Raw genomic sequence first — 20,042 nt, 5'->3', positions numbered from 1 at the left:
ACATAGGGGAGGTGGGGCAGTAGAAAAGCAAGTGCTAACAATTGCCATCAAGTAACAGCTTTCTACTTAAAAAGCAATGGTTTGTTTGTTAATCAACAGGTCCATTAACACGGAGCAAATGCCTCTCTAATGGACACCCACAGGATCATGGGCTGAACTATTTGTGTGCAGCATCTTTTGATTGATTCATCCTAAAGATCATCAAGTAAATGAGAGAGGATGTAATATTTCTGCCGGAAATATTCCAGAGCGGATACATTGATTGTGACACTCAGCCAGCTGCTCTGTGCCAGTCTCGTCTTAAAGAGACTTCATATTTGATTCTCTGATTAAATATTTCGAGACCAAGAACGAATCGGGGACATTGGCTGGACCAGGTGCTTGGCCCATGAAGACCTGGTACCCTGCCAAGGAGGATCACATGAGTTGCAGCATCCAACCTGCTTTTCCTCCTGCCCTCAGGGCTCATGATCCCATTCCCTTGGTCCTTGCCTGGCCACACAAATCCCTGCTGCTCTGCTGCCTTGGCCTCCCACCACTAAATCCTTGACCCAAGCCAAGGAAGCCTGCTTGGTGGGACACCAGGAACACTGATCTGTTGACTCATTCCTTCAGCTTCTACATGCAGCTAAAGCTGCAAAATCATGGTCCATTCTACCTGCCAATGTCTCTCTGTGTCTCTGACTCCTGCTCTATCACCACAACAAATCCATTTTTAATCAAAAGCCCACTGAATGCCCAATGGGACAGGAGAAGGCTGAGAATAAGGAATACCTTGAGAACAAAGGCAGAAAGGCCCAGACCTATAGCAATGAAACCATCAGCTGAATAATTTGGCAGAGCAACAATCCCCAGTGACAGAGATGGCCCAGGAGCCAGAGCTAAACACTTGCTGTAATCTCCAGTTTGCTATAGCAGGCTCTTTTTCCCACAGACCAAAAGCTGGGCTGACACCTCCTTTACGAGCTGCTGAAATAAACCACCATCTTCTGGACCAGCTCTGCAAAACCACAGTGACACTTCCAGTTACAAGCAAGCCCTGCCACCGCTCACCACGGCACAGCCTTGGGGTTGTTGAAGCTGCCCTGAATGAGACCGGCGGGGGCCAGGAGAGCTGGGCTGCTGGCACCGCTTCTGACACAACATGCTTATTTCACATGCAAAACAGCCACACAAATTGAGACCAGACCCTCCTTTTCCCCCCTGAGCTACTCATAAATAACAGAGGCGTAAGGTGAAGGGTCTTTGAGGCAGGTGAAACACAGAGGTACAACGAGCCTAATTGGAGACAAAAGCAGAGAGCTAAACACTCACCCAGGTCCCATGGGGAGACACAGCTAACCCTCCCCTCCGGAGACAAGCTTTATCAAGAGGGCATCCAGCCTGTTGGAATAATGACTCGAGGCAAATGAGAGGTGCCAGCAGCTACAAATGAAGGCCTTTCTCTGCTGTAGCTTCCATCCTTTCTCCCCTCCAGTAGTGGCAGGAAAAAGGTAACAAAAGGAGCCTGCAGGTCCCATTCAGGCTGAGCTACGTGTGCCATAACAGCCTCACAGCCACGCAACAAGGTAAGAGCTGCAGGTATAAGCTTGGACATGGGTGCTGGGTTCCTGCCTCCACTTCCTTTCTTTTCAAAGGAAACAAAATTGAGTTTGCATCGACTACTGAGAAAATGAGACAACATTATACAGGACATGACCCTCCGCAATCAAATTAGGGCATTGCAACAGCATAACCAGCATGGAATATGTAACCCTGATAGCGTATAGGATCAAGGAGAATGATTTTATGCAGCAAACATTAAAAGACAAAAAAGAAAATTAATCATATCAGGACATCAAGCGTAACCAGAGTGTGAGGAACAAGCAGCACTCCTGTCACAGGCCCCCCCCAAGCCCTTCCTGTGTCCCCATTCAAACTGGCCTGCCACTTCTCAGTGCTGGCCATTAAAAATATAGCAAGTACTGGGAAATATCTTTGCCACTTTCTGCACAGCTTCTGTATCTCCCCTCCCCAGAGCTCTGATGGTTACCAGAACAGTAAAGCCACTATTTACAGAGCAGGTTTCCAGCTGTGGCCCTCACTGCGTCAGCAAAATGCCCAACAGCAACACGGTCAAGGTGTTGATTTCAGGATTGCTGAGATCTGCTTAAACAGGGGACTCAACATCCTACATTTCCCCTCAGTCACCACTTCTGTGTCTATATATACATTGTACACAGGTCATCAGAAAACAAAAACCAAGCACTTGGTCCAACTGTGCACTTTCTCCATCATAGTTTGGCACACAGCTCTCCCAGCTCCCCCCCAGCTCACACCTCTCAAATGTGCCCCCTCCATGCCCTACATAGGTCCCCTCCCTCCATATATGCCAGTTCTCATACACAGAGCACTTGGTCTCCCATAGGAAAACCCTCATCAACAAACTGCTAAGCAATCACCAGCAGAGACAGCTCCACAAAGCTGCTTCTACCCAACCATCCCTCTCTGAGATGGGAGGGAATTCTCCAGTAGTGCTGGTGCACATGGTGGTAGGTATTTATGGCAATGTGGAGGCTACCATGAGCCTCTGGAAAGGTGAAGGTGGGTTAGCACTAGGCGCAGCAGCAGTAATTGATGTTCATCACTCTACTGGGACTGCAAGGATGCGGATGTGGAGCCTGGGCTCTGTGTGACCTGGGAGGTGAATACTGCCACCCTAGGCAGATCCAAACCAGCTCAGCACAATTCTCACAGCGTCTGTTTCACCCCATCAAGCACAGGAATATGCATCCAATATACTCATCCTGCTATACGCAGGAAGGAGGACACAAACCTCCCTAAAACCTATGATTTACATAGCAGTCTGGCAGTGGCTTCCCAACTGCATAATGAGTACATTAACTTTAGCCGAGCTGATTCTCCAGAGATGAAGAGATGGAAAAGAATAATCGAAGCAAACTGTGATAGAGTTTTTGATTAAGCAGCTGATGATCAATAGAAGTTATCTGCAGGGCATAATGTGTTAATGAGCTACCATTCCTGTAGCAAAGGAACACCTGAGCCCACGTTCCCCACTCCACACAGCTCACATGTTGGCAAGACCTGCTTCTCCAGGACTGACAAAATGAGAACACAGGCTATGGAGTCCACAGGTCTCCCCTGCCTTCTTCCTTTTAAAAGGGCGATGGTGAAAGAAGCCAAAGAAATAACCTTAAAGAGGAACATGGCTAGAAAGAGAGGAATGAAAAAGGTTAATAGCCTGATTCAAGGCTTGAGATGCTGTGTTTGGTGGAAAGAAATAAATTGAAAAGGCATTCATAACCTTCTCAGACAGCTCCATTCATTTAAAGAGGCCTTAGAGCTCTGTAGCTGTAACACCGGCACTTAGCACACCTAAAACAGCGAGCAAGAAGGACCAGGCAGCCGGGCTACCAGCTCTCTGCAACCAGTGATGCAAGGCACAGAATGACTCACAGAGCATCCTGCAATTACTGTCCCCTTATCCCTTCCCCCACAGCGATGTCACTGCATTTGGTGTTAAATTTTAATATTAATATCTTAAATTCATCCCCAAAGATTTTAAGAGTGGACTTTATAGAGAATTTCTCATAATAATGTACCACCTGTTTAATAGCAGGGCTGCACAAGGGTTTCGGAGAGCAAGTGGAAAAGAGAGCTTCATATTAAAGACAAGGCTCAGATAGGCAGAGACATTAAATATTGTTACCTAAACCTGAATTTAGCTATTTCACTGTAACTAATCATCTTGCTTCTCCAGAAATGTCTGGAGAACTGTTAGTGACCACAGGGAGCTGCTAGGATCTTTGTATTCCATTTCCTCCCAAAGTTGCCTCCTCCAACAACCCGGCCCAGCCTGCCTACAAAAGGGATTTGTTTTCCCAAAACTCACTTAGCCTTCCCATTCTCAGAGGGTCTAGGGAAAGCTGGGAAAACATCAGCAGACAGGATACTCTTTCTGGAGTGTCCCAAAGGGAACAGAGGGGAGGAAGAGCACATAGGATTTCTCCCCCCAGTCTCTCAAATTCTCACGGAACTGGGGTTTACAATTGCCCTCTGCAGAGACCGTGCCAAGATACATCATTAATACTCCTTGACACTGAGGATCTCTTGTATTAAAAAAGCACCGCAATTACTTAATTCAAATCTCTATATTATTCATAAGATCTGTATCTATCATGGATATAGCATTTACACTGCTGTGGGGAAATTTAATAAATAGGGTAATAAGTGCTTCTTTCCTGCAGGTCAAGATGAAAGTCTGCATCTTGAAGAGCAGTGCTTTGCTTGGGTGGCAAAGCCCATATCCCAGGCTTCCCACTCAATTCCTTCAGCCAGGAACTAAAGCCAAGGTAAAATATAACTGCCCTTCCTCCAAGCCCAGCATTGAGGCTCCAACCAACTTCAACTGAGCAGGCCAGGAGGCAATCCTAGGTGGAATGGGAGCAGCAGAGCTTGTAGGAGGTCAGCAAGGAAAGGTCTGTTGAGAGCACAAATCAGAAACGTGTCAGACTGTAGCATGGTTCCCATGAAAGTGGAAAGGGAGAGAATTGGACCTAACCCTAACCTATCTGGAAAAGAGCAGGAAAAGCTCAGAATTGTTGTTTTGTGAGATCACAAGGTACACCTGACAGCTCCAAGAACTCGTTTGTCCACCTAAATTCCTGACTCCAAAGGACTGGCTGTGAAAGGATTTCAGGTGGCAACTCATAAACAACGCAACACGGTCCAGCAGGCTGAGCATGGGCCAGTCAGGTAGCTGTCAGGAACCTGGTGTGACCTTGAGGAAACTGATGTCTTTCTAGCTCTCTCTCCTCATCCATAAAGTGGAAATGAAGATGTTTTGCAGCCCTTTGATGGGCTGGAAGGAAAAATGCCTCTTTCCAGGAAACAGCAGAGGTGCAAGGTGCCAGGTTACTTCTCCTCATTGAGATTAGGATAAAATATACTCCAACCCCTCAAATACTCGGCTGGCTGCTGTGCTCGCAGTAAGGTTCCCCTGACGTTTGGGCTCTGCTGGGATCTGGCATGAGAACAGGGGAGTCCCACCCCATCTCTGGAATTTGCCCAGAATGTATTTTTAACAGAGCCCTCAGGGCAAACATTCGTGGTGGGATTCATATGAATTCACGCTGGTTCCTGGGCTGTGCCAAGAGCCAGGACCTCCAAGAGAACAGACGACACAATCTTCCCCACCTGAACAAGGTGTCTAACACAGGGCAGACCAAAACCATCTTATCTCCTTCCACATGTAGGAAGGAAGCTTTGGGCAGCCACCTTGGACAGAGTTTGTCCTGCTGTCCAGGGGTAACTAACTTGTTATAGAGAGTAAGACACAACAAACAGGGCACTAAGCTAGGCTTGAAATGATCTTTCAAAATGATCTTTCAAAATCACGGAGCCCTTTGCCAAGCTCTATTTCTTTTTTGTTTTGGATTGAGAGCAATGGGATAGAGCAAGAACTGCAGCCTGCACAGGACAAGACTTGAAGACTGGATTGTGACCTCATAGTATATCAAGACCACAGGTGTGTCTTGAAGCACAAGGTCCTCTGCTTTGGTATACACCTGGTGGCTATCATCTCCCCTTGCTCAATGCTCCACATCAATTACAGTGCAGAGATGTAAAATGACTGATAGTTTTAATACAAAGGGCCTGTCATTTATTTATTAGCTAGCGACAGGCCCTGCAGTCCAGGATGGATGCATTATAAATCAACTGCATTTCTAACCATTAAAAATTCATCCAATTTATAATGTAGGACGCCTGTAATTTCCTTATTAGTGTTGAGTGTGAAGGATTTTTCTTTCTCCTCCCTTGGTTTTACTTTACTTGTTTGCTTTCCCAAAGATCTTGTTCATCTGAGGATTAGCTTAGATTAATCCTGCAAGAGGGAGGTGGAGGGGTGGGAAGGGCTGGGGGAAAGGAGACAAAGGCTGAAGTCATTTTGTTCCAGTGTTTCCCTTTAATTGCAAATTTGCTATATATATTTAGGGGACTTGTCCCATAGCCACATTTATGGGATCCAGAGAAAATGATTGTTCTGAATTTAAGAAATGCTTATAGGGAAAAGAAAATAAAAATAAATAGATCCCTTTTCCCTCGCAAAGAGAAGTAACAGAGGTATAGTGTTGGGACAGGGAAGGATAATGTAAAACCTGTTAAAATGTATTAGTAAGATAAGAAGAGGTTCCCAAACGTTATAAAACAGTACATTTTAAATAGATCAAATATATATATATGAGATATATATATGTGAATAGTTAGGTATAGTAACCTTCAGACTCAATGCTGCAATTTGTTAAGGAAAAATAGGTTAGTAGGGCTGAAAGAAAGGTGTGACATATTTGCAGGCCCACAAATCTGACAGAACCACAGGAAACTGATGTAATATCAGCAACAAATAGGAACTTGGAATTAACGTCAGGAAAAGCTGTATCTACAGCTGTAAGTCAACGCTTAGAGTACTGCATCCCATATTGACCATGCAAACAGCGGGACAGCCTGATCACTGATATCATACACACAGAAATTTTCATGCTTTCACTAAGTCTCAGGCTGTTCCTGGATTTATCCAGGTAGGGGCAGGGAGAGGGGGCCCAAACACTATAATCCAGCAGGATCCAGCATTAGATAACTTGCAGTCTGTCAGGAATGAGCATGCAGGAATCTAAAAATGGATTATGCAATATACCCTGCCTTAACAGGAGACAAGCCCGAGCACCAAGAGCAATCCTTACATGCTGTGAATTCAACATACTTTCAACCTCAAGACACCTGCATACAAATCTTGCATCAGCTACACACGGAAATGGGTTTGCTGAGTTCTCAGCCAGGTCTATTCACTGCAATAAATCACTCTTGAGTTCAACAAGTGCTTTACACTGAACCTCGGTGCAAGAAAGCTGCTTCAACAGCACACAAGCAAAAGTGGTGCTTCTAATAGCAGCACCATCTTCCTCCATCCCATCGACCCCACTGGCAGGGAACCCACTCCCTGTCCTCACCCATGACTGACAAAAGGATGCTGAGGCAGACTGGAAATGTTCAGCAACCAATAGTGGCAATTTCTGCATTTTTGGTATATTATAATATATAATATTATACATGAAGCAATCAAATTCTGCTCTACAGAGAGCAGTGCTGTTCATTCTGCCCCATGATGCGAGGAGGCAAAAGCCATCACTGCCTGTCGACACCGTACCCCAGATCCAGGCACCACATCAGGCTGGGAAACAGACATTCTTTAGGCAGAATATCTTTTTACATGGGTCTTTCCCCAGCTTTCATGACCAAATGGGGTCTTTTGTGCTGTCTAGCTCAAAAGTAGCCCACAAGATAGGTTTTTCTTTTTGCAACCTCTACTGACATACAGCTTCTTTGCTAGATCCTGGACTGTACTTGTCCCACAGGGCAGCACTACTAATAATGTTCCTGCTGTGTGTGCGGTCATGAAAAACCGCTCCAACTCCTACACAATAGAAACTATTTTTAAATAGGAATTGCAATTTAACCAGACAATGAACAAACAATGAGAGCCTGCAATCTTCTCACCAGAAAGACAGCTCCTGTCTGACCATGATGCCCCCCACATGCTTCAAAGAGCTAAATTTTAAATCTGAAAACCAGCCTGCTTAGATAAGAACTCACAATACAATGTCCTTGCAAACCATGGGTACTCCTTGAGACTTCAGGGGTACCCCACAGCAGGTACCACGGGCACATCCCCTGTCCCAGCACATAGACGTATTCCAGCCTCCAGATACTTCCTGAGCAGCCAAGCATTAAAAGCCAAATCAACTCATTAAAAAGCAAGACAAATGTTTAACTGATGGCCAAAAGATATCAGTACCACAACTCTACCCACACACACGTAGACACACCAGCTATTTTTAAAGCCATCCACAGCAGAATCCACACAGTCAGTGAACCATTAGGAGAATACTCTTGAACCCCCTTCATTACCCCTGACACCAGAACTGCCTGAGTTTGCAATAGCCTCTGGTCATACACTGTGTCACTACCTCTTGTCTTCCAGAGACAAAGCCATGGGCATGAGGAGTGCTGGCTGATGAACAGAGCCCTCCTTTACGTGGATACCATGGGGTCAAGAGCACTGTAAGTGCAACTGGATAGGGAGAAGAACCAATACCTGAACACGCAGCCAGTAACGTAGGGAATGCAAGCCTGCTTTATCCCCATTTCATGCCACTCCTCTCACCCTGCTATGATGAGTCTTGACTCATGCCAGACCACAGGTGAAAAACATTCCTGTGCTGCCAAGCTCTGAATACCCACTAGAAACTGGAGATGCAACCATCTTTGGTGGCCTCAGGCAATCCCTGGCAGGGGAACTGCCTCGTCAGGAGCATCTTGATGTCTCTGGCTTTGACAAGGAAAGGCAGAGCCATGAGGGCACTTAGCAGAAATCCATGTGTGCTTCAGCAGCATCAGTTGTGAGGTGGAGGTTATCCGTGCACAGGTGTCACTGAGCCATAGGGAATAAAGAAGAGCTGATTTATCAAGTGTTTATACCATGCCCATTGCATTGTGCACAGGTGAGGAGCATGTGTCCATGTACACAGGGTCCATGGTGTGTTCATGGAGGCCATGGGATGCTGCAAGAGCAGTGAGAGGGTGTGTGAGCCCCTGTATGAGATGAGCTGGGGGCTGGATGGAAGACAAGAGTATCAGGAGCGCATGTACAAATCCTCCATGAGATGGTGCATGTCTTGGGCAATCCATTCCAACCCATTTGATACAAAGACAAGGCTGTCAGGCAGTGAGAGCAGCCGCTGTGCTAGAGCCACTCTAAATCCGTGAGGAAACCAGGTCAGGGACTCCTCTCATCTGGCTTGTTAAGTGCTCGACAATTCACACATCATGGGCTTCCTTTCCAAGATCACCCCAGGTGAACCAACCCTGTTTGCTGGCCCCACAGACACTGGGATTAAACGGTCCAAAGGAGCAGGCAGAGTTTTGTATGAGAAAACGCTCCCCTGTCTGCTCCTTAACGTCTGTATCCAGGAGTATTTCCATCACCAAGGCAGCCTCTCTGGAGGCAGGTCAACATTATCTCCCCAAAGCCATGTTCTGCTTCCTATTGGATCCTGGTCACCAGGAACATCAACGTGTCATCCATCGTGCACCACAGCTATGCTGCCAGCGTCACTTCCACATGCGGGGCTGGAGCCTGCTCATCCCCCTTTGATCTCGGGTGTTGCTACAGATATCTTCAGTAAATACACATTAAAGTAATAGAGATAGGATTTAAAACCCAAACAGGAGGTAATCGGCTTGTGTGCAAACCAAGTCGAGTGCACATCACATCTGGAGCAAGGTAGGGCTGCACTGCTGGCTGCAGCGGCTATAGCAGATGGGCCAGGCAGAGCCACGTTTCCCACCCTCTCATGCTGCTTTTCCTTCTGTTGGTACAACCACGCAGACACCATTTACAGAACTGGGTGAGGGCAAGCTGCACACAATGGATTTTGCCAGCTTTTCCAAGAAAAGCTCTTATTTCTGCAGCACTATCTTGGCAGGAAGTTTGACTCACTGAGCATGAGTTTGCAGCTCCAAGTGCAATAGCTGGGTTGAGCACTCTGCCCTCTGCAAATGCAGGTTGGACTTCTGGGTTCTGGAAAATGTGGATATTTCTTCTACCTGCTCTTTCAGAGCTGGATGGAATGACGCAGAGCATAAAATCACCACAGGTAAGAAAAAACATTTGAGAGGGCTGGTAAGAGCTGAGCAGTTTGCACCAAATCCCACTGGCCATAGGATCTCCCCTAGTCAGATGCTGCAGCCTTTGCAAGGGGAGTAGAAGGCAATGCTGGGCACAAAGGAAGTTTAGTTCTGCTCCACCAGGGGACAGAAGCAGTCATTTTGGTTGCTCACGTTTTTCTTCAGATACCCACAGCGTCAGCTCTGGAAGCAGCCAGCTGGAACCTGTGGGGTTTCTTCCACATCCAGGTCTTTGCAGGATGTTCACGTCAGCATTTGGAGCTCAGAGTACTTCCAGTGAGAGGCAACCACCAACCAGAAGGAAAGGGAATTTGGAGGCAGAAGATCACTGCAGGGACCTCCAATGCCTTCCAGTTGCTCACAGCTGAGTGTTGAGGTTAGAGCTTTTCCATAGGCCCAAGCCATGAACCCAGGCTTTGCTATGACAAATGAGGAGAGAAAGAATAGAGTAGCAAAAAGCACATAAATGAATACACAGCTACTCATAGGTCCTCATTAAATCCCCTCAAAGTTTCTCATTGAGAAGGATTGACGGAGAAGGAGAAGACCATATGACAATGAGGAACACCAGTGCAGATGAGTCAACCCACAACTGCAGAGTTCAGAGAACTAATGGGCATTGGGTCCTGATGGAGAAGAGCCTGGGGCTTTCATGTTAGAGGAAAGAAGTTTGGAGAAACAACAAAGACCTGTGGGAGGCATTGAGACCTGCACAGCCTGGCCCCAGGCTGGGCACTGGGCAGCAGAGTGCTGCTGTCACTGAACACTGGGATCCATGATTATGTTGCATGAAAATAACATTTGACAAATCCTCTTATACTCCTGGGGGAAATGGGGGAGAAAAAGTTTCTCTCTATTCCATTACCAACAGGTTCAGTTTTCTTTTTGAGCCAAATAAAACTGCAAGCATTTATGGCTTTATTCTTATGTTCTTGTTGGTTTTGGCAAAAACAAGAACACGAACTGACCAGAAATAAGTCACACTGCACACTTTTTAGCTTCTCATGCCCAAGATGAACAAAACACACTAGGCAAACAAAAAGAATTTACAGTGGTAAAGGTAAACATCCTTCTCATTTTGTTTTCAAGACCCGTCAGAAGCAGAGGTGAGGGAATCTATTTGTTTAAAAATATGACTTTTGAAATGACCACAATGTTCCCTTTAAACAGCACTGAAATACAAGATAAAGACAGAGTACGGAGTGAAAGAGTGCTGATGGCGCTTTTATTGTGTGATTTGCCTTGTTTTTTTTTCTGGAGTACTTCTTTTTAGCCAATTACCATGTATTTACAGTTAGTGTAATTATATCTAATTACTTAATTAGCATGAATACATGTAATTACTAACTTTGAATATGCAATTATGTCAGGGCAGCCTGTAATAAATGAGGTTGAAAAAAAGCCCTCATTAGGACTCTACGGAAGGATGGCTGCTCCACCCGTGTGGAGAATGCATCCCAGTCCCCAGGCTGTGCCAGTCCTGGAAGAGGAAAACACAGCCAGCTCCGGCCATGTCTGGCAAAACCCTCCACCAAAATCAAACCACTTGCTCCCAAAAAATTCAGCTTCACAGTGCTCGTGAGATCTGAGCATCTGCTGATGGGAAGCAGACAGGGATCTGCAAAGGATTCATTTTCTGCATTAAGGTTTGGGTTTTCTTCTCTATTTTTTGGGATGAAATATATGAAGGGACAGAACAATTCCAAAACCATGTTGTGGCATTTGAGTAAAGCTGGAGAGATCACATCCAAGAACTAATCTGCATCTGATGCATTGTGCTTATAGTTAATTACTACTTAATTACTATTATTAAAGTAAAACAATCTTCCAAAAGGTTTCTTCTGAAACATTAGCAATCTTTCACTGCAGAAATGTCCAGCTACTGATAAGTACAAAGCTTGTATTTTGCAAATGCAAATCTTTAACATCAGGAGATGGAGCTAAGGTAAGAAGTTGCAGTTACTGCTAATCCTGTCCAGAAGAATTAATAGCCATCTTCCAGACACAGATGAGGATAGGCTGGATCATGCTTTACATTAGTAAAACTTATGACCATAGGTTGAAGCCGTGTGCTTCTACACCCTATCTTCTCATCACATATTCTGTCCACGGTGCTTACCACAACAAGTCCTGTTTTTCTTCTCTCATCTGTTTTACTTCCAAATATAGAGAGGTGCAAACTCATCACAACCTACCCCTCCTCCTGGTGACATCTGCCATGCAGATATGCCACTTGGTTTCTCTTCCACGTGCAAAGACCAGGAGAAAAAGACTGTTTTCACTTATTCTTCTGAAATTGATTTCTGGTTGGACTGTCCCCATTGCTAAGCTCTTTGCTTAACCCTCCAGGTAGGGCTGAGGATGTCTGAAAGAAAGACTGGCTGCAAACCCTAGCACTGCCCAGCGTGCCATTGAGTTACAATGTAAAGATGGTGGGAGCACCTTTTCTAAGACTTCATCACAAGAAAACACAGTGGTGCAGTTTCTCCCACCGCTTTTTGAGAAGCCCTCAGCCAGGAAGGGAAAGAACCCTGAGCCAGGGTCCCTCCTGCTCCTCCATACTGGGCAGCAGCAGCAAAGAGGTAAGAGACAACTGCAAGAATCCCAGAAAGCAAGAGGTGAGAGCTGGCTCCTGTGCCCTTCATCCCACCAAAGTGAGGACAGCACATCTCCAGTGAGGAACACGTCTTTATCTCCTTGAGGACACATTAACAAGAATTGCCCATAGGACAGCATTGCACAGAGGGAGTGAGAGGGGTGCAGCTCCATGGGCAGGGAGCTGCTCTCCATATTTCAGCTGCAATTCCATTATGCAGAGCTAAGTGGCTGGGAATAAACACCTGTCATCCCTGCGTGATAAGCGATGTTCACTAGTATAGAGGGTGACAGAAATCTATATCACATCAATGTACTATTAATACTGCATTAAGCATATAGAGTTTGCTCTCCTCATTGCAGTGCAGCAATCGGCATCAGCATGTCCTCAATCCAGACAACATCTGAGAGCACAGGCATGCTTGCAGGAGGAAGGAAGGAGGAAAGCTTCATGATAGAGAGAAATTGCTTGCTGAAGATGTTGCTTTAGCAACACCTCAGTGCATAGGGGAGATGCTGGGTGCTTTGGAGCACCTTTGCTCACAGCTGGACAGCAAAAGGAGGTGGGTGACAGAAGAGATGACAGCTTGCATCAGTACAAGCTTAGCTGGGAATCAAAGCACTCCCCAGCCCAGAGGAGTTCTCTCCACAACTGACAGCAAATGAAGAAGTGTTTGTGCCCAGGCTCTGCACAGGGGGAAAGAAAAACCCTCTGGCATAAAAACCATGGGGAGAATGGGAGCCACAAATATTGTCCAGCTCAGGTTTAAGTTGAGCAGGGCACATCAGATCAAACAAACCCCTTAGAGCCAAAAGCTCCCCAAAGCATGCTTAATTTAAAAGGTGAACTTTGAAACTTTCCAGCCTCAAGCAAAGCCACCATTGAAGTCAGAAGTTTTCTTCAAGTGAAGTCTTGGGGACTAAACTACAAAACACACACCAAATCCAACCCTGCCTGAGGTGTCAAAGCCTGGGTTTTGCCCCCCATGCATGACAAGTCTAAAAAATAGAAGGGCTTTCAGCCTGCCAGCATCCAGCTGTGGTTTGCCTTTAGTTAAGCACCCAGAGGGAATGCCTATATGTGGGGTTTGGTTTCAGCTCCAGTAAACCTGGGGCTCAGAGGTGGTGATTTGCTGTGGATTTCCAAGTGTGCACAGTTGTCACGAGTGCAACATTTCCCCCCACTGTGGTACCTTCCATGGGAGAAGCGGCTCCAGCTGCCATCCCCAAGCATCCCTGTGAACTCTTCGGATCCTAATCAAATAGCATGAAACTCTGAGGCCAAATCCTGCTGCAAGTAACTTCTCCAACCCACCCACCATTGACAAGCCCCACAGGGCAAACACAGAGCAAAACTTAGTCCTTTGAGGTTTAAGCTCTGCTACTGCAGCGGCACCTCCTCTTGCATTGGTCGGCGCATAGATTAAAGAGATTCAAGAAAGCACAGGAGGGAAAGGCAAAAAATAAAGAGGGGAAAGCTCCCTCCCAAGCCATCAGAGTTTGTAAATCATTCTGAGATGAGGTGCTATAAGAAATGTAAAATACATAATTAACAGCATAGAAAAAACACACTATATCCAGCTTCTCCGCTCCTGTCTAATCACTGCTGCCTTCCTCCTCCCCTCTCTACAAACAGACCAGATTTAGCATGTTAATATGAAAATCAAAGGGAGATCTGGGCACATTCATTGGGTACTCCCCATCCCTCTGCCAAGTGAAGAGTAGTGATAACAGCTTGGGTGCCAGCTCACAGGACCCAGGAGGGTGCAACGGCAGGGTCCACAGGAGCAGAGATCAGCCTCCCTCCTCCCTGTCTCCAGGAGCTGAGTTACATCTCCTTCTCTCATGAACTAGCAGCCAAGGGGAGAGCAGAGGTGATGCAGTACTCCCTGCCTCTGGCTGGGCCACAGTGATAGCACAGGTGAGGTTTTTAACACATTTTTTGCCAGCCTTTTACTTTTCCAGTTCTACCTGGAGCCAAGACACGCCAAAAGGATAAGCAATAGCAGGAGAGAAACATCACCAAGCCTCCTGCATTACTCAGCTTGCATCTCAGACCTGATAAGAGGCCTGGGAGAACTCAAATACTGGCTGCGAACTGCATGTTGGGGATTGCTGCATCTCACCACTTGCATAGCAAGCAGTGTGGGACTCTCACAAAAACCATCCTTTTATCCAGCACTTTTATGCTCCAAATTTAGGAATACGAAACAGAGAGGACCACTTGGCCACCACCTGCTAGTCTAATGAACCCAGTTAACAACCCAGATTTATACAGGAAAGATGCAAAAGCTTTACAGAAGCCCGCGATAACAAGACATCCAGCATCTAAGCCTCCTGGCTTTTATCCCCATACATCTGCCCCACCTATTGCCTTGTGTCCTGAGCTTCTCCCTGGCTCAGTGGGGAGCCAAGGAAGCAGCCCCATAGCTGGGAAACTTTTGCTGGAGGAGGAAGGGGAGGCAGGTCCTTTAACCAGCAGGTAGGAGTCATGTCCATCCCCGCACTCCCAGGCAGCTCTTGCTCATGCCTGGGACCTCACGCTCAGACCCAGTGAGGCAAAGCCTGGCTTTGAATGGCACTTTAAGGCAAGGGGGAAGGTGACTGGTGGGTGGCGGAGGGAAGGTGAAGGGAGGTGAAGGTGAGAGTGGAAAGTCTTCTCTGGAAGCCCCTACATGTATGTTGTGATTTCTGAGACCTGAGATTCACTTTGGTTTCTGGACCATACCAAGACCCGCTCTCCTCAAAAACCTCCCTCTCTTCTTTCCTCATCCCCTTAACCTCTTCCTCTTTGCCTTCCTTCCCCTGCTCCCCCAACCCATCCCCTGACCCTCGCAGAGGGCTCAGGCCGGATCGGGCACTCACACGTGTCTGGCTTGTGGCAGTTGTGACCTTGTCGGAAGTACTGGGGGTTCTCGATGACGGGAATGCGGGTCATGCCGATCACCACCGTGTCCGGGCCAGCATCCAGGGACGAGGGCGTCGTGATGCCATGGTTGATGTGGTGGAGGGGACTGGCTGAATCCTCCTCTCCGCTGATCACTGCCACAGGACCTGCAAGGACCACGCACATTCGTCAGGCACAACAGGGGAAAGGGACCCACAAGACCTGATGCCCACATCACCACTATCCCCTGGACAGGATCCTGGTTCCTAGCACGTCTGGCTGTTGTCCCACTCCCCAGTGCTAGTTTCTCCAGGCAGCTCTCAGGACAGGGAAGGCATCTCAAGTTTCCTTTCCTGGTTTCAGGGTACCAGGCTAACAACAATCCTACAGGAGATAAAGTAGCTGCAGGTGACACCACATTAGAGGCGAGTCCTGCACAAAGTCCTCTCCTAGCTGCCACAAGATACATCAGTCACTGTAGTGCCTGTTTACCTTGTCATCATAAGCTCGGCAGAATACATAACTGAGCTTAAACGGAAGAAACATCACCCCCAAAAGAAGATGTATTTCAACCCAAACCCGTATTCACACCATTTCTCTTGCACAATGTGTTGCCCATCTTGTTTTCCCTCTTCCAGTTTCATCCAGACACAGAGCTATTTCACAATACCCTCATTTTTGGCTTATGCTCTATTTTATTTTTAGACCTAACATCAGCCTTCACTATGAGCTGCCAAGGTTGGAAACCTCAGGGGACATCAGGCCTTAATACGGTATTTCCCACTTTCATCTATTCTCACCTGCCCTGCGATCCGACCTGCACGCCAACATCACACACACCTCCATCATGAGGCAAAACCTTCTAAGCCGTGCTGCAGCCATTCACGCTGCATAAGCACAGGAACCTGGGGACTGCACTGCAATCCTCCTTGAGGACCTCCCTTGTATATTCACAGAGGGAGAAAAAACACACTCAAGTAGAGATGCTCATTTTCTCCTGTCTGGAGGCTACCAGATACTAAGTCAAAACAAGCCCTTCAAACCTATTCAGAGAGGCCAGTCTTTTACCTACACTGCATACAAAATGCCTCTCTCCCATCCGTAATCTACTTCTAATTACACAATTACTTTATTATATATCAGTAGCAACAAAGAGGGGAATCTTCAAGGCATTTTGCTCTCTGGAGCTTCTGGCTCGATGGGGCGGACACTGGCTCCATGCAGTCATTCTGCTGCATTAATCTAGTCTAAAGGCTGCTCATTTCTGGAGCTTCAAGTATTGTTTGTTCTTCCAAGTGGGATATAATAAAGTTACTGTGTAATCAGCAGAGTCCTGGCAGCCATAACAGGTGCTTTAGTCACAAGGAAAAAAACCTCTCCCTTTATTGTGAATTCCTTCTGGCAGGTTCTGGCCTTTTTTGATGCTGCTCCCTGAGCCCATGTGCCTTCCAGCTTTTGAGAGGCAAAGGCAAAACTCGGCTCCTGCTGCAAGATGCCTCTGTTGGGACTTCACACACTGTATGTCTCCAAATACAGAAAGCAAACAGGCAATTTCGGTTTGAATGACTTCTGTTCTTTTGCAAGTCAATTCTGTGCATGCAAACCAGAAGGATTGGGTTTTCCATGGTGCACGTGTTCCTTTGGCTGGCTGTGGTGGGAAGGGGAGACCTCTGGATTCCAAGGTGCAGTTCATAAGCCAAATCAGAACCAGTATAGGCTGGTGTAAATAATTTGAGGACAGAGCATAGGATCTCCCTTGCAGTGGAGCAGTGCGAGAGGCTATTGAGGGCTTATTACTCTCCCTAAGCAGCCAAGATGTTGCTTCAAAGGAAGGTGCCTAATATGAGGCAGTGGGATGCGAAAGGCTTGTCTAGTGAATGAAGTGAAGCAAGTCTTCATTGTCCTGTGCTTTGAGAGCAGAAATCACACCTAGGTGCCAAGGAGTAGAGGACACTTCCTACAGAATTAGTACTGGAGGAGGATGGTTGGTTTCAGAACCAACCAAGCCAGGTTGGCACAGACCCTGCTGGGAATGTTTGGGGTTAAAATGCCCTGCCAACACTTAACCCTTGCACAGCTCATCCTCTTTTTTAAGGAGCATAGATCATGGCAGTGTCCCTATGGCACAAGAATGTTAGAAGGACATGGCTACATCTAAAAGAGCAGGGCATGATCAAGGAGGTCGGGTACTTGTGAAACTAAGCACAGCCAGCTTGTCCAATGTTCTGATGACACTTTCCTTGCCAATAAGCAGATCTGGAGTCTGATTTTAACTACACTCCATAGATTTTTTTCCTGCAGTTCACTTCTTTGAGGGCTTTCTGCATGTGTCATCCCTAGTTTCATGCCCCAAACCTTTCTAAAATCTATGGAGTAAAAGGGAACCTTGTCTAAGTCAACCAGCAAACACTGGGTCCTGTGAATGGACTCAGCTTCTTAGTCATCCAGCTCAAGTTGATGCTGCCAAGATTGGCCATTTACATCTACCAATTCTCAAAAGTGTCAGAGCTGAACTTGGATGCTCCATCACCACCTCAACCCCTTTACACTTGTGCAAAAGTAGGAAATGCCAAGAATGGCCAAGGCAGTTGCAGTCCTGACACCAGAGGGATAGGACATCACATAAAGTATATCCTACCCTTGCAAAAATCAGACAGTTTACTGCCTCTAACTGCATTTCCAGGTCTTCAGAAACACCCAAAATCAATCCCAGTCTTAAGTGTCCTATGGAACACACCAGATGGACACAACACCCTAGCTTTCCAGTTTTTCAGAAACGTTTCTGATGACAGGCACTGAGCTGGCATGGACTGTAACATAACATCCAGCCTATTAACCCCAATACCCTTTACAGGATATAACTGTATTGAAGGCATAATTTACAGTTGAGGGCTTCTCCAAGTTTCTCCTATTAATTTTTGGGATGGGGGGAAGGGGTAGATATCTGGACAACATTAACTGCAGCAACACAGTCATGGCTCTTTATTCTTTCTTTCCTATCTCTTCTGGCTTGTCACAGTTGAGTTCCAATTCCATCTAAGCCTATGGCCACTTTGTTGTCCCTCTTAGACTCAGGCAAGTGTTGGGCTCACTGTGGAAGACTGAGACAGACTACTAAAACATCACTGATATCAAGCAGTCAATGAACACTTGTATAGGTTTGATTATTGCTCTGACACTCAAAACATATACTGCCATGAGTAACTCCTGATATAAAGCAGCTATCTAAACTTTGACTTTTTTAATCTACCTTGGGAATGGCATGTATTTTTGCTGTTCAGTAGGTAAAGAGGTTGAGTTTTCCAATGCATAATGTTGATGAATGGCTTTATTTGGAAGAATTCTCACCAGCTTCAGCAACGCATTTTCCAGATAAGGTTAAACAAAAAATGGATTAAAAAGAAAAGAAGTGCAGATTTTAAGACTTAGGTTTACCTCCCACTAGACAGAGAAATGGGCAGAGTTTTGTACTATAAAAATGTAGAATAGTCTTCAAGGTAGCCTGGGGTAACTCCAATTGACATCCTATGATCTTAAAACGCAGTATTTTGTATTTTGAAACTCCTCTGAAACTTAAAATCTAAACAGAGATGCAGTAGCTGTTTTTGTGAATAACTCAGCCTGTGTTATGGACAAACATTGTAGATACTAATCATAAAATGTCTGCATGTTAATACCTTAAGAAGCCATTCTATATGCTGAGCATTGAACATTTATACTCTGACAGGCTTTCGATGGCTCTCCTATCCAAGCAGGGACCTCACCAGCCAGCAGCATCCACACTGTCTGCCAGGACAGAGTTTAACTGTTCTCCATGCTAACCCCATGCAGTTTTCCTGCCAGGGAAGCAATGTCAGCAGCAGCAATGGAGCCACAGAGCCACAGGGAAAGGCTGGGGAGAAGACATTAGGGCTGCCTAGGACTATGCCTGGGTGAAGAGATGGTCAGCCCCTGCTCCATTACAGCCACTGCCAACCTGCCCCTTTGCAACACCAGTGGGAGAGTCAACCACAAGGAGCAGAAAATCCGGATCAAAGTGAATCTGATGTTAAGCAAAAAGCAGTGAAGTAGCTTGAAAACGTTGCTTTTGAAAACATCACAAGGAGCAATGATGTTCTCCCTCCTACATCTCCTCTATAGCCAGCTCCTCTTTCCCAAGTAAGACACCTCATACAAATACCACCATTCCCAGCCTCATCTCCACCCTCTTTTCTCCCCAGCCTCCTGGTCAGCCTGCCCAAACATCCATCCATCCATCCACCTATCCAGCCATCAATCCATCCCAGCAATGTTCCAGTTCTTCTTGCTTTGCATCCACCCTGATATTATCACCTCCACAAATACTTTGCAAATACTTCTCCAGATTACCCCAAAATCTCTGCTTTTCATAAACTTTCCTATCCCTCTCTATTCAGCACTCTTCCCTGTAACTAAACTGGAGTTTGACTTGATGTTTGTCCTCATCTGCTTGTTCATCTGGAAGCTCTAAGAAATAGGATATACATTTTAGTCCATGTCTGTGAATTGCCTGGTTTATTCACGGTGTTATGTAGACAACTTGTTACTTAAGAAAAATAAAGCAAATAGTAATAAATAGCTTAGGGAGCGCCTGTTTGCATGATCACATCATAATGGTAAATTATTTATCAAGGCTAAGAGCTGTACTTTCTGATAAAACATAGGCTCAGGAATATAGGGTACTTTATAAATAACCACAGATTGGAGAGGATAACAGTCATTACAGACATCCATAACATAACGAATACTCCGAGGCAGACAGGTGAAGAAACAACAAAAACTCCAGCTTCCTATCACA

The 20,042-nt window shown here is 46.1% G+C and overlaps 1 protein-coding gene across 5 annotated transcripts in view; it reads right to left on the bottom strand.

Moving 5' to 3' along the window:
• Positions 1 to 20,042, bottom strand: part of NTRK3 (neurotrophic receptor tyrosine kinase 3) — a 209,110-nt gene that overhangs the window by 81,432 nt on the left and 107,636 nt on the right. For all 5 annotated transcript variants that reach the window (XM_062630676.1, XM_062630692.1, XM_062630667.1 and 2 more), the window contains one exon: positions 15,205 to 15,393. In XM_062630676.1, the coding sequence (XP_062486660.1) occupies positions 15,205 to 15,393 (189 nt within the window). The remainder of the gene's footprint in view (positions 1 to 15,204; positions 15,394 to 20,042) is intronic.

Source organism: Pezoporus occidentalis, unplaced genomic scaffold, assembly GCF_034315485.1.
Source record: "Pezoporus occidentalis ecotype Australia unplaced genomic scaffold, CSIRO_AGI_Poc_V1 ctg11, whole genome shotgun sequence".
Classification (NCBI taxonomy): domain Eukaryota; kingdom Metazoa; phylum Chordata; class Aves; order Psittaciformes; family Psittacidae; genus Pezoporus; species Pezoporus occidentalis.
Note: the sequence above shows the minus strand (reverse complement) of the source record. Positions and strands in the feature narration are given on the sequence as shown.